Source organism: Sitophilus oryzae, unplaced genomic scaffold (genome assembly GCF_002938485.1).
Source record: "Sitophilus oryzae breed Bouriz unplaced genomic scaffold, Soryzae_2.0 scaffold_1184_pilon_pilon, whole genome shotgun sequence".
In the NCBI taxonomy this organism is placed as follows: Eukaryota; Metazoa; Arthropoda; class Insecta; order Coleoptera; family Curculionidae; genus Sitophilus; species Sitophilus oryzae.
This window is the reverse complement of record NW_022145820.1, coordinates 1,253,481-1,268,366: the sequence shown is the minus strand read 5'-3', so window position 1 is coordinate 1,268,366 and position 14,886 is coordinate 1,253,481. Positions and strand designations below refer to the sequence as shown.

At 31.6% G+C, this 14,886-nt stretch overlaps 2 protein-coding genes across 5 annotated transcripts in view; one reads left to right on the top strand and one right to left on the bottom strand.

Moving 5' to 3' along the window:
• Nucleotides 1–14,886, top strand: part of LOC115891511 (PDF receptor) — a 152,088-nt gene that overhangs the window by 113,116 nt on the left and 24,086 nt on the right. For all 4 annotated transcript variants that reach the window (XM_030911978.1, XM_030911980.1, XM_030911982.1 and 1 more), the window contains one exon: nt 1,592–1,617. In XM_030911978.1, the coding sequence (XP_030767838.1) occupies nt 1,602–1,617 (16 nt within the window). In that variant the 5' untranslated portion in view covers nt 1,592–1,601. The remainder of the gene's footprint in view (nt 1–1,591; nt 1,618–14,886) is intronic.
• Nucleotides 6,390–13,247, bottom strand: LOC115891512. The gene is made up of 2 exons (XM_030911983.1): nt 12,911–13,247; nt 6,390–6,652 (listed from the first exon to the last, which is right to left on the bottom strand). The coding sequence occupies exons 1-2, from the start codon at nt 13,135–13,137 to the stop codon at nt 6,472–6,474; spliced, it is 408 nt and encodes a 135-aa protein (XP_030767843.1). The 5' UTR covers nt 13,138–13,247; the 3' UTR covers nt 6,390–6,471.

The window sequence follows — 14,886 nt, the reverse complement described above, 5'->3', positions numbered from 1 at the left end:
AAAAACAGGGAAATGAAAAAAAAACGAATGCAATTTACTGCCATTGTTTTTTATTAACATCTTGTTATTTAATTGAGTTTCGATATTTAGTTGACATTTAAGGTACAAATAAAATAAGGCGTGTCTAAAATATTATTAGTATTTTGATATGTGCCAATATTTAAGAAATATAAAATAAAAAATATTTTGACTTACACATCCAGAATAAAATTAATTGGAAATTACTGAGCAATTCACTTGAAATTAGTTATTACTAAAAAGGAAATAAATTCAAAATAAATACTGCATGATCCAAAAAAAAAACGGCTTCAAGTTGGCTTAGAAGTAAACATCATGATAGTCCCCATATAATTTTACATATAGAATTAGAATTTAGAATAAGTGGGAGGGGGGTTAATCTCTGCGACCTTAGAGATCTATTGTGTCCCTCTTTCTTGAGTTATAACTCATCATACATGAGTCGCTAGGGACAGTCGGTCCACTTCTACAGATTTTACATATAAAATGGTAGCGATTTTTATTTCACCACCATTGCTGTCGCCGTTTTTTTTCCCTACGTTTCCCTTATTCGATATTATTTTGAACAAATAAGTGGAGAAAAATACGTCAGAATTTGATATGTTGACATGCGAAACGGTCCTCGATGCATTGTTGGGATGCGTAACCAAGGTAAAGCACAAACATTACTTACGAGACCTCATTTTGAAAAAATGTTGTCCGAAAATGTTAATTTTATAGTTAATAAAATTCTTATAGCTATTTGCTCCATTCTAAGTCATTCGCTTCATTCTAAGTCATTCAGGAAATAATCTAGCCGTATATCACTCATCCTATAAATTAAATTGATTAAACTACCCAAATAATTTTTTGCATGATTTTGCTTTTTAGAAAATAGGTTCATGCCCAATAATATAAGAATAAAAGTTTTTATTAAATTATTGTGCCCCATTCAACTATTTTCCAAGCAAAATCACGCGCAAAATATATTTGAATAGTTTAATCGATTAAATTTATAGGTCTCGTGATATAATATACTATATTATATTATGATTATTCTCAGTGACTTTTTCAAATAAAAACGCATTTCAATATTTTGAAAGGCTGCGACGCATCATCCGCATCAACGGAAGCGTCGCCTCTGGAAAATAGATAAAATATTGTTTCTAAAAATAGATTTATTATAAATTCCACATTATACAAGCATCAGAAAACTTTAGGGGGTATTACTTAAACTTTTATGAATTTAAATTTGCAATGAACAGGTTTAAAAAGAAGAAGAGCAATAAAAGCAATTCTGTCTGAGAGTTCATGAATAAAAACAATTCAGCAAAAATCTCCATCGCGCTGGAGCGTTTCTAAAGCGCGCATTGAAAGAGAAGGATGCAATTTACAGTCATTAACTGTCGGATAAACATATCCTTCACCGTCTTCTGAGATAAAGACAACGACATTGGCCTTCAACCGTTAGCAAAAAAAGAAATATTAAACGTAAAATGTCCCTTAAGTCCTTGAACGCTGCTATTTTTAGATTATACTTCTGTAACTTCTTTTGAATAACTGTTAATGATATGGTTTTTTTTTTCTGTTGCAGGTCTGAATCGATGGATAATATTACAGGTAAGGAAACTAGAGCCAAACAAAACTTTCTTAATTTTCAATGATTTTCCTAAGCACTGAAGTATCAAAAACAGTAGTTTGTATATTTTAGAAAAATAGAAAATTTTGTTTATCAAATCTTTTTATTGTGGACCTGACGAAATAAAAAAAAAGTTAGGGTAAAACTCGCCGTAGTTACGATACTTATATCGTTGACTGAAAAAAATTGAAAGATACGCAAACAAATAGACAAATTCGTGACAAGGCTCATTTGATTTCACCTTTCATCTCAAGTGCTCTACGGTGGCGCATCTACTCGTTCTGCGGCCATCGCATAAACCACTCATTTTCTCCAATTCGGCTAGCGAAGGCATATCGGAGACGGTGTGGAACTGAAAGCGACAGTGTTGCCACATTAAAATGTGTAATATACCGGGTGCGTCTCAAAAGTGGCTCACCCCTATATGTTTTTTTATTTTTTCAGTTAAAAAAACAAGATTTGGTATGTTAGTATATGACATAAATTAGGATTTATTGACGTATTCAATTGTTTTCGGTCACTTCCTGTTTCACCGGAAATGACTACAACTTTTGATTTTTAAATGGAACCCTCGGTATTTTTTTTACTTTAATCGATAGATATGTCAACTTTTGACATTTTCGCATATGGTTTGTTTGAAATTATAACATGCGGTTCGTAACGAAAATTTGACTCGAAATACTAAGTGTGTGGTATCAAATTATTAGTAAAAAGATTCTTATTCCAAATATGCTAATGAGCCACCCTCGTTTCGTTTGAAAAAATTGAGATATGGTTAAAAATACGATTTGAGCATTTTCTAACTGGAACACGTAATAATAATTTTCTAACTAAAATACGATTTTTTATTAAGCGAGAATGTCAAAAGTTGACATACGATATGTCATTCTATTCAGAATGTTATTTTCTATCGAATAAAGTAAAAAAAAATACCAAGGGTGCCATTTAAAAATCAAAAATTGTAGTCATTTCCGGTGAAACAGGAAGTGACCAAAACAATTGAATAGGTCATTCAATCCTAATTTATGTCATATACTAACATACCAAATCTAGCTTTTTTATCTGAAAAAATAAAGAAGTTATAGGGGTGAGCCACTTTTGAGACGCACCCGGTATATAATAAGTTTGACGAAAATATCTTTAGATGAAAAATCAGCGTTTATGTATTGAAAATTTATTCGTGTTGAACATAGAATAAACAACAAATATAAAAATTCTTTTATAGGTACTGAATATTTCTTATGATCGAAAAAAGTCGTTTGGTTGGCTTGGAAACGACGACTATTGACAAATAAAAAAGTTATAGGGGTGAGCCACTTTTGAGACGCACATTAAATATTATTAATAATATAAACAATTTAGATCCAGCCGATTTTGAGTAATTTAAGAAAGATTGCATCTATTTTTATATTAAAACCGAACAGGTAACAATCAAACACCAATCAAATACAGGCATACGTTAGGTTTACAAACTATGATTTTGTCATTGTGAAAAGTAATTTTATTTTAATAAAAATAATGACGTTGAAAACTTAAGGTGTGTCGGTTTTTGACTGGCTTTTCATTGTTGCCTATTCAGATTTAATTTGAAAATAAAGGCCGTTTTTCTCAAGTTACTCAAAATCGGCTTGTCCAAAATTGTTCAAATTTGGCATGTGTGTTTTACCAAACGTAGACTTAAAATTTGCAATTCTATGTTTCCAGCGACGATGCACCACCCGGTATAAAAATAAATTACAACCTTCTTATGGCTGACTGGCAGTAAACGCCAAAAGCGCAATTAAAAACAAAGAAGAGAACAGGCCAAGCAAATAACGTCTAGGGCTTGACCTCGCCAAAATTATCATCGGTTGTCATTCTCCAGTCGTCTTTGACACCGTTTTTTCTTCGATAGTATAGTATACCAATATAATTGCCATTTTGAATTCCTATTACTGTTATTACAACTAATTTTGTTTACTAAAAATGCAGATAAAAACTATGATTGCCAATTAATAAATTTAAATAATTTTCAAAATTGGAGTATTAAATGTCAGTATAAAGTACTAACTAAAAATATTGTTTTAAAATGAAAACCGTATAGCGCGTTCGATAATTCAAACGAATTTATATATGCATGATCCAGGCGTTGACTACTGAATATTTATGTATAAATATACTGTGTTGAATATTTCGTCTCTGGCACATACCTACGTACGCCAGAAACTGAATATTTGTTTGCGATTTATCCGGTTCCATTAGAGACAGGAAAGTTTCGGTATAAAAGAAACTTATTGCAGCGGCAAAACGAGATTCTTCTAAAGTGCGAAGATGTAAGTTGTTCGGGTGAAAAATGAAACAAAGAATAGAAAGAAACGGAATAAATCTACATCCGACAAATTTAAAAATGTCACGCGACCACGATGAAATCGTCAACCTAAGTCTACTATTGGTATTTTATTAAATAAAACTAAGTCATTCGATTCAGAGTGTCATTTTCTATCGACTAAAGTAAAAAAATACCGAGGGTGCCATTTACAAATCAAAAGTTGTAGTAATTTCCGGTGAAACCGGAAGTGACCGAAAACAATTATTGAATACGTCAATAAATCCCAATTTATGTCATATACTAACATATCAAATCTCGTTGTTTTATCTGAAAAAATAAAAAAGTTATAGGGGTGAGCCACTTTTGAGACGCATCCGGTATATTCTATAGTACTGTTGGTGATAATCTATTGATAAGAAAATTAAAAACTAAAAGCTTTTATTTTATCTAATGAAACTTTTTAAAGTCGTAAACTTTTACAATATATTTCGAAATTCGAATTCCCTTTCAGCAATACCAACTTCTCTTACTTTCAACTCTGCTTTAATAACGAAAGTTCTCGATATAATTGTAAATAGAGAAATATTCTGCTCACGCTTAAACAAGATGTACAGTTTAGAATTTCGATTTAATCTATTTAGGATTGTGTGTGTGCTTTTTGGTATACCTAAGTGAAATAACTATTTCTGCTGTGTATTGTAAGTCAGCAAGAAAAATGTGTTTCAGTATTTATTCATACTTCAAATATTGGTTAATTTTTTCCAATAATAAAGATCTACTGACGCAAAATCAAACATAAAAATAAGACATAAAAATTAAAATATCTAGGAAAATATTTGTCTGAGGTGTTAGGTTAAGTTGTAGAACTAACCTAACCTTAATAATATTTTGAAGATACAAAAATTCCCCATTGAACACCTGAATAATATACTGGGTGTTCCATTTAAAATAAAGGAGTAACTTGCTTTTAAAAGTGACTAATGTTCCATATTAATTTTGTCTCACCCTGTATAACTTTTCGGGCCAAATTTCAATTTGGTTTAACACTCATTGGTTACTGTAATTAAATATCAGGCTATACAAGGTCAACTGATATTTAGGTAGCTGTTTTTGTGCTTAGAAGTACAATTTAAGAAAAAAAACTATGAAAAACGGTAAAAAACGAGAATTACTCCCAAAAATTCAACAACACGATATTATACAAAATAATGACTGACACTAGGGTAATTGTCAAATAATACACGACAACATTGCTGAACATGGCGCAATGTGACCAACAAGGCGATAATAAAAATCGGTTTAAACTAATTTTTGCAGCTTTAATCTAAATAAAATATCTATTACAATCATTTGCTCTATAAAGTATAATGAAGAGCTGCTTGGTATTTTAATTTAGTCAACAAATTTAAACATTTTTGCTAAAATTTCATTTACTCAGGTTTATAGGCTTTAGTAAAATAAAACACTAAATCACCACAATACACCAAAACACTTTTACTTTTACACTGGACGCGCGTTTCACTAACCATGTTAGCATCATCTGCTGATGGTTAGCGAAACGCGCGTCCAGTGTAAAAGTAAACGTCTTTTGGTGTATTGTGGTGATATAGTGTTTTATTTTGCTGTGTAACACCAAAGGTTCCAACCCTCAACTGTAATTATAGGCTTTAGTGTCAATTTCGATGTGATTGATGACGTGCATCGGAAAATGTTTTAAAATTTCATACCTATATTTGGTATTAATTAAACTTTTAGTTACTTAATCGAGGGAGCGATTTTTCAATACATTGTTGGCCAACCATGCACATATTCGGCGCCGAGCTGACTAACTGAAATTTAAATTTCCCGCTGGAGATTCAGGTGGTAGCTCTGCTCTAAAAAATGTCAAGTTGCCTTATTTATTTATTTATTTCCTGACATTGTTATTCGTTTTGACACTTCAGTTTTGTATTACGAGTTTTTGGTTTAAATAGTGTTGTGATACTTTAAGCTTAAAAGTGTTTACTAGCAGACCTTGCAGCCGAACATTGATCTTTTTAGAACCTCTTTTAGTTCGAAGTGTACAAGATAGCTTAATAGCCGTAAAAAACTCATGGCAAACTTTATTAGAATATTTTGAACGTAAAAGCGGTAGTAATGGCCCTTTATGTTCCTTAAGTACTGTTAAGAAGGCGAGTTTTGTTGATGTAAATAATAACTGTTTATATATTTATAATTAATGTATTTTTGTTTCCTAAAATATTTTGATTGAGAAAAAATATGTAAAAGTGGGCAACGCTGTGCCGGTCAAGCTTAATCACGTTTACTAAAAGTTTATTTGATTTGAACTAAAGTAATTATTCGCATACGACCGTATAAAAATGTAATTAGCTACTACAACTAAAAATTAACATTATCCACTTGTTCGCTAGGAATATAAATAATAATTATAAAGAAAAACACAAGTTATATTTAAAACATGACAGAATATTTATTAGTTAAAACGGCCACAACTTCATCGTCATAATGTAGTGTGTTTCATTTTGACTTATTTGTTTTTTCTGCGACAACTTAGTGATCTTCTTCTGGATGAGTGTCGACTCCTATGTCCTCTGCGTCTCCTAGATCTGCCGCGCCGTCTTCTCCGTCTCCTTGCTTGTATAATTCCATAGGCTCTTTTCGTAGTCCTAGACTCTACCAGCTCTTTGATTATATCACCCAAAACATACCTGTAATTATTGCATGTTAACATGTTGTTAAAATACATGCAGAGTGTACCTAACTTTAGTGGGTGATTCTACAAATAAAAATAAAACAAAATGTTCCTATGGATATATGCCCTAAAATGCTTCCCGAAGAAGTTACAGCTCCCGAAAGGTCAAATAAAAATAAAATACAGTGTCGCTTTTATGTATGGGAACGGTCGATTATTAGGGAAAATATAGGAGGTACCGCAAAAAGTTAAATATAAAAGTTATTAGATTTTTAAATATCTATTAGCGAGTTATAAATTTAAGTATACAGGATACAGGGTCGTTTATAAAGTCGTGGCACATCAAAGTTTCATTTTTTTAAATAGAATTTTCTTTTGAAAATATCAATTAAACAATTCGATTTAATTAATTTCGATGTGTTTGTTTTAATGATGCCATTCTGCCGAGACTGTGTTTTCAAATGCCTATTATTTACTAGTAAATTTAAGTATACAGGATCGGTCATTAAGTTGTGTCACATCAAACTTTTTTTTTTAAATGAAACCCTCTGTATATTATTGCGTAATTTCAATTCTTCCTATAATTTTAAGCAATAATCGTAATACATAATGTACATAAATTGAAGAATTAAAAATTGTAAAATTTCCTAACAGTCCTGAAAGGGTACTTTCCATTAGGGTAGATTGTACTACTGGTGGTACTTCTTTTATCCTTATAGATACAGCAATTCAATAAATGACATAAAAAATTAGAACTTTTTTACATAAAAAAGGTGCTGTTGGTTTAGTTCGAAACGGTGAGCGGTTTTTAATATTAAAGATTACAATGCATCGATTTTAGTATTAGTGAAATGATAAAATGTAAAGAAATTTTAAACAAATTAATCTCTTGATTTCGCTAATACTAATAAATCCATGCATCGGAACCTTTAAACACAAATAACTTAAAAACCGTTTACCGTTTCGAACTAAACCAAGAGCACAAACAAATCCTAGTTTTAGTTTTCATTTGGTGAAATTAGAAATTACTGTATCTATAAGGATGAAAGAAGTACAAATTTTTATACTATTTTAAACAAATTGCAATACTATGGTTTCAGGGGAGTGCCGCTCGAATGGCTTGAGTCATATCTTGGCAACAGAAGGCAGCTTGTGAGGATTGATACGTCTATGTCTTCTTGTAAGCCTATAGAATGTGGTGTCCCTCAGGGTTCAGTACTTGGCCCTATTTTGTTTCTGGTGTTTATCAACGACATTGCAAATCTAGACATTAGCGGTAAAATCTGCCTCTCTGCGGACGATACTAGTTTCACTTGGAGCGGCCCAGATGTTGCGGCACTATATGATACTATATCCAGTGACTTACGAACCATTAAGTCTTGGTGCGATTCTAATCTCCTATGCCTCAACCTATCAAAAACTAAAGTTTTGTCATATAAAAGTACTATAAATTTTGTACTTAATAACACTACTATTGACGTCGTGGACTGGTGTGAAGTTCTTAGGACTTCTGGTAGACAACTCGTTAAAAATTTTTTTCATATTCACATATTCATTGGACTTTCACATTGAAGCTCTATCAAAGAAACTAAGCGCTGCCTGTTTTGCGCTAAGATCAGTTTCTAAGGAACTTAACTTCTCAACCTCTAGAATAGCCTATTATGCCCTTTTTGAGTCACATCTTCGTTATGCCCTTCCATTCTGGGGTATTTGCTGCGCAACAAAATTTGATCGTGTTTTCAAACTTCAAAAGAGAGCAGTTCGATATTTATTGGGACTGAACAGTAGAACTCACTGCCAGAATTTCTTTAAAAATTTGAAAATACTGACTCTTCCTTCTTTATTCATTTTTGAATCCGTTTGCTTAATCCGCAAGCACATATCTGCTATTCCCGAAAGGCCATCTCATAACTATCCACTTAGGAATGCAGAGCACGATCTTTATTTGCCAACCCCGAGCTCAGAACTAGTTAAAGGTTCAATAGGGTACAATGCCAAAAAAATGTACAATCATCTGCCTTTGAATATCAAATCGCTTTCATTTTTTCCCGCATTTCGCAAAGCTCTAAAATCATACCTACTGGAGAGAGCCCTATATGCGGTAAACGACTTTTTTGTTGCTGTTTAATTATGAACAATTTTGAATTTTAAAATTTTGATCATCTCACACACTGGTCAAAGGTCAAGTATTTAATATTTTATAACTTTAAAATTATATCTATTTACTGCGTACTGTTCTAAAATTGTCCATGTATATTCTTTTTGTAATTTTAAAGATTTAAATTTTTTTGAATTGTATTATTTGTATTGTGTATTTTTTGTTGTTTGTATTTTTTTGTGATTTTGTTGTTTGTGAGTGCTTTGTCGATGAAGCTGTTTTGGCTTTTTGCACAATAAAGCGTTGTTTGTTTGTTTGTTTGTTTGTTTGTACTACCAGTAGTAGTCCCTGGCTTAATGGAGAGTACCCTTTCAGGGCTGTGACGGAATTTTTCATAATCACCATTCACTTTGACATTAAAATGTTTGTAAGAGTACCAAATTTCAAGAAAAACGGTTTACCAATGTTCTTAGAAATAAACAAAATATGTTATTTTTATTTAACCTTTCGACGGCTGTAACTTCTTCGGGAAGCATATCAGAGCATATATGTTTATAGGAACTTTTTTTTATCTGTAGAATCACCCACCAAAGTCAGATACACTATCTTTTGGACACCCTGCATGTGATGATGCATGTCGCAAATATCCCAAACAGGAAAAATAATCTGTATTTTACTATATTTTTAGATAAACATTTCGAGACCTGATAAGCCACTTTTATTAATTGTTGAGAACCAGTAGGTAGTACTGTTGTTAAAATTAATACCATGTTGTTACACTATATTTCCTTTCATTATTTTGTACGAATATCTTTACATAAGTTTTGAATGAAGAAGCTAATTATAACTCTTATAAAATTAATACATTACTACATCTAATAATATTCATTTTAGAATAACACGTCGTAAAATATTGAATCAATTTATCACCAAAATAATTAAATTCAGTTTATTACGTGGGACCATACAGGTACATTCAGGCTTCTTGTATATAAAAAGTTACGTGTGAGTTCATTAAATCAGCGTTAAATTATCCACAGTTTTAATGAATCATTACGCTATTATGAACATAGTAATATATTATTATTTTACAAAATAGAGTTCTATTTAGAATATTAATTGGCTATTTTTGTACGCACTGATGAAAGGTATGATTCCATATTTAGGTTTCTTTGACAGTTTTTATTGGTGTTTCTGTCTAGAATTCTGTTCTTATAAAGGGTGACCGATTGTTCCAAAAATTCATGCATGATATATTTTCATTCCAATATTTTATAAAAAATATGGGAACAGTGGTATTTTAAAAATATTGTTATGGATATGCAGGATGACTAAAATGAATCTAGGAAACGGAATACAGGTATAAAAATTTCCATTTAGGGTACCTATATCAAGTGCTTAAAATAACGATAAATAAAAACTGTGTTGATTCATGCTTTTAAATATAGGGTATCCTATTTGATATAGTTTCGACTAACTATGTACATAGTGTACATTGTACATACTAAGAATTTTGCCTATTTTAATATGGTTATTTTTGAAAGGTACACCCTTATAATATACTCTCAGTTGGCTCTGGTGCACAATAGGTCCCCACGCATTTAACACTTTTTTGGGATTTTTTTGCAAGATTATCTTAAACTGAATATTTTTAAGCATAAAAATTGTTGGATGAATGTGTTTTATCTTTAAAAAGCGGCAAAAAAACGTATTTTAGGTACAGGCGACGGACAGTAAATATGTTAAATTTTCTACACGGATTCAGTAAAAACATCACATATTAGTACTTTATTACCTTATATAGACGTGGAATGATCTAATTTAAGCACAAAAATGTAACGAATCTTCTTTGTAAGCATAAAAATTAAGAAAATATATTTATTTACATCAGCTCAAGCTAGCAATTTTATGACTTTTTCGATTGACAGTTAATCGATCATCGGTATGTCATCTATGGCCTTCGCATAGAATTTGCGACGTTGTCAATAAAATTACTTTATATGATTTTCTTCTGAAATAAAGTTGTTGTGGAGGGACTTAAAACGGTAAGTTATCACTTTAGTGCAACAAAAATTGAACTGTCTAGTAGCTTATTCGTTAGTGTGGATTATTTTAAAGCAATTTCTGAAATAAAATTTGCGGATTTTTCAGGTTCTACGAAAATATAAGTTTTTTTAATATATACTGTTTTTCGACGCGTAATCAATGAAGTTTTGTCATTAGGCTCAATTAGGTTAGCCTGGTTATTTGGAAGGTGGTAATGCATTGGTTAGCCTGGTTATTTGGAGGGTGTTAATGCAATGGTTAGCCTGGTTATTTGGAGGGTGGTAATGCATTGGTTAGCCTGGTTATTTGGAGGGTGTTAATGCATTGGTTAGCCTGGTTATTTGGGGGTGTTAATGCATTGGTTAGCCTGGTTATTTGGAGGGTGGTAATGCATTGGTTAGCATGGTTATTTGGAGGGTGTTAATGCATTGGTTAGCCTGGTTATTTGGGGGTGTTAATGCATTGGTTAGGTTAGGTTAGATAGGCTGGTTATTTGGAGGGTGGTAATGCATTGGTTAGCCTGATTATTTGGAGGGTGTTAATGCATTGGTTAGCCTGGTGATTTGGAGGGTGTTAATGCATTGGTTAGCCTGGTTATTTGGGGGTGTTAATGCATTGGTTAGGTTAGGTTGATATTCTGGTTATTTGGAGGGTGGTAATGCATTGGTTAGTCTGGTTATTTGGAGGTGTTAATGCATTGGTTAGCCTGGTTATTTGGGGGTGTTAATGCATTGGTTAGGTTAGGTTGGTGGGGAGTGTTTGGAAGTACGCAGATCACATCGATTTCGGAATCTTACTGAACAAATCCGGGAAAAATATATTTTTAAACAATTGTGCTAAATACTGTGTAATGATTTTATTGTCAATTTATTTTTATAGTGTTTTTGTTTTGCCTCGTTTATTATATTTTTAATTTTTCGTGTTCTTAAAGTGCGTACTAAATGTAAAAAAAATGAATATAAAGTAGAACGTTTTCGTCGATTTTACACAGGGTGAGTATGGCAACACTGTGCATAACCTTGTATTTTACTGTCTTTATGAAGGTTCTAATAGGGAGTTTTCGCATTGAAATGTAGTGAAAATTTGGAATTTTCAATTTTTTTTTTCGTAGAAAAAGTGGTTCATCCAACAATTTTTTTCTTTTAAACCATTCCATTAACTATGGGATCCACATTAAAAATTAAAAAAACCACGATTTCGTGGGGACCTGTTCTGCACAAGACCCCTCTCAGTTGATCAATTCGGAATTTTTAAAAAAGAAAGCATTATGTTGAAGAAAAATTATGTAAAAATTCATTTAATCTGTATTTCAGAAACCACTCGGTATACACTGTCATTGTTGTATTTTTATATGTAAATCGATTTGCAAAATATGTAAATCCATATATTGCAAAATATATGGAAACATGGGATCTACAAATTGTTGTCTAAAAATATATTAATATCAATATTTAATTCACCCTGTACATCTATGGAAGTATTTTTAAAATGTGCGCTACTATTTCTCCCATATTTTATAAGAAAATATTGGTGTAAAAATATACTGGCTTTTTCGAGACATTTGCTTACCCTGTATAATAACTAAAAAACACCCATCAGCAAATAAAAATGAAGAATATGGTACATTTTTGTGCAATCTTTATCGTAATTTCTGTAACAAAAACTAAAAATTATCGCTTGTCGTATTATACAATTTTTGACATTGACGTTAAACTAAAAATTTAACAAACTTTTCGCGAAAAATGAAGGTCTGCATGAATGTAATCAGCTGTTTAGTAATGATATGAAGAACTGAACATAACAATAGTTATTCTATCAGCATTTACATTAATAAAATTATAGGCATTAGAAAAATAACAAAGTAAATATTAAATTTGACCAAAATTTGGCATTTCTTTTTAACAAATGTATGTGGGATATTTATTTATGCACTAACACAAAGTGATTGTACCTGGTGTATGATATTTCTCATTATCAGGTGGTACTGGATAAAAATATACCTCATATATAAAGATACAACAAATATGGTAGTATTACTTAAAAATGATAATATCTTGCAGTCAAACTGACGTTTTCAAAGACACCTTTTTTTGCCTAACAAAAGTAATTTTTAAAATTATTTTCACTTACTTTCCTGATCTTTTATTGACCGCTCCAAAAGCAAGGGCCTTCTCCAACGTGTTGTTTAACCTGATGATATTCGTTGGATTATGCGGGTATTCCTCCTTGATATAATCGTGGATCTTCTTTAAGGTGACCCCTCTGGAATTGCCTATTTTCTTGATGGTGGACAGCACAATTCGGGCAACACGACGGGTGGCATGACCTAGGCTCTTATCTTTAACGGGAATTTTCATGTTACTTCATTCACGATAATTTTGTGTAAAATGAACGGAAATTTAGATTATTATTTGATCATTGACGTACGACAATTTTGACGTTTTTGGAAATAAACAAGATTTTGTTATCGTCATGGTTAAAATGGTCATAGGCCAACTAAGGCGTGACACTGCTCTAGAAAACCTAAAGACAGGTGTATTTATACTCTTTTTTTTTCTCAGGTAAGATTTCGACAGACGATGACAGAAGAAAAGCAGATGACGTCCCATACCAATCTATTTATTTTACTAACAAAAGTTTCTAATAATTTTTAAGTTATCTATGGATGGGTTTAAATATAAATCCGTCATACGTCGTGTCTTGTTGTTTTTAACCAGTTTTATTGGTTTATTTAAAGAATGACAGATCGTATTTCAATTTTATTGGTTTGACGGAACGATGAACGACAAACGGACGCCGATGCGTATGAACTCGCCTTTAGATTTTTGTCATTTTTGACGCTTGTCAAAGTCTTGCCAAATTATAGGTTATAATTTTGTGTCAACTTTTGTTAAATACCCGCGTTTTGGAAGATGATGCATTTTGATTCGTATTATTACGTGTGTTTTGTGTCTTTTGAAGTCAAGTGGAGGAAAAATCGAGTGAAAATTAACTGTAGACCCAGAGCACAGTTTATGGTTAATACTCGCTGCCCAGGCAGAAAGTCTTATACACCAATGAAGTTGCCATCGATAAAGTTTGTATACCATTTTGTCGTAGATAAGTGCATGTCGTATATGGTAGAAGGATCAAACTAAACACATACTAAAAACTGGAGTAGGTGTAAAATATCGACATCACACGATAGGTAAATAATGGATTTTAGTACTGCAGAAAAATAATGTCAAAAGGTACTGGTTTAAAAAAATTAAGATTAAAGTTAATTAATCAACCTTTAAGGTATAAAATTTGGTAGGTGTTATTATTAATAAAATAGTTTGTTTTATTTACCTATGTTATTTTATCTATTCCTGTGGAGTATTACAAATTTGTATTTGTACATAAGTTATATTGATAAATATAATCATAAATGCGGGTAGTTTCATAAAGCTTGAAAGTAAATAATAGTTCTTTTTTATATTTTTTTGGTATGTAGTGTCTTGTTCTTGTTTGTTTTGTATTAACACATACCGTTTTTATTAAATAAAATAACTCGATTACATTTTTTCAGTTTTATACAGTTTTTTTCACAATATTTTGAAGTAATCACTTGTCATCTTGTCAATCAAATTTTAAATATTTCCTGCTATGCGTTCCAGTTGTACCAACTTATTAATTTGTAAAATAAAATAAACTACTTTGAAATTAAAATGACAGACACATCTATCACTGTCAAGGATCTTCTCGTTGGACAGACTATACCATCAATTTTAAATAATTTAGTTCATTAGTGTATATGGGTAAAAACCGTCATAACTCTATCGTGATCTTTTCGAATTTTTACAAGACTAGTTATTAACAAAATTTTGCACAAACTCCGGCTCCGATCTTTGATTTCCTTCAACCAACCAAAGTTTCAATATTCGCATTATTTGTAAACAAACATTTGGACGAATATTGCAGCCAACATTGGAATCAACCAGGGTGGGCATTAATGTAGATTAATGCCTTTTTTGGGATTCTACACTCCATTTTATAATACCGTATGATAAAAAAAAACGGCGTCAAAGATGGCTGCAGAATGACACTCGATAATAGTTTTGGTGAGGTCAATATCTAGACCTCAT

Coding starts and splice junctions, on each gene's coding strand:
- LOC115891512 (XM_030911983.1), bottom strand. CDS start 13,137: ATGAAAATTCCCGTTAAAGATAAGAGCCTAGGTCATGCCACCCGTCGT. Junction 6,653..12,910: donor GTCAATAAAAGATCAGGAAA/GTAAGTGAAAAT, acceptor CAATAATTACAG/GTATGTTTTGGGTGATATAA.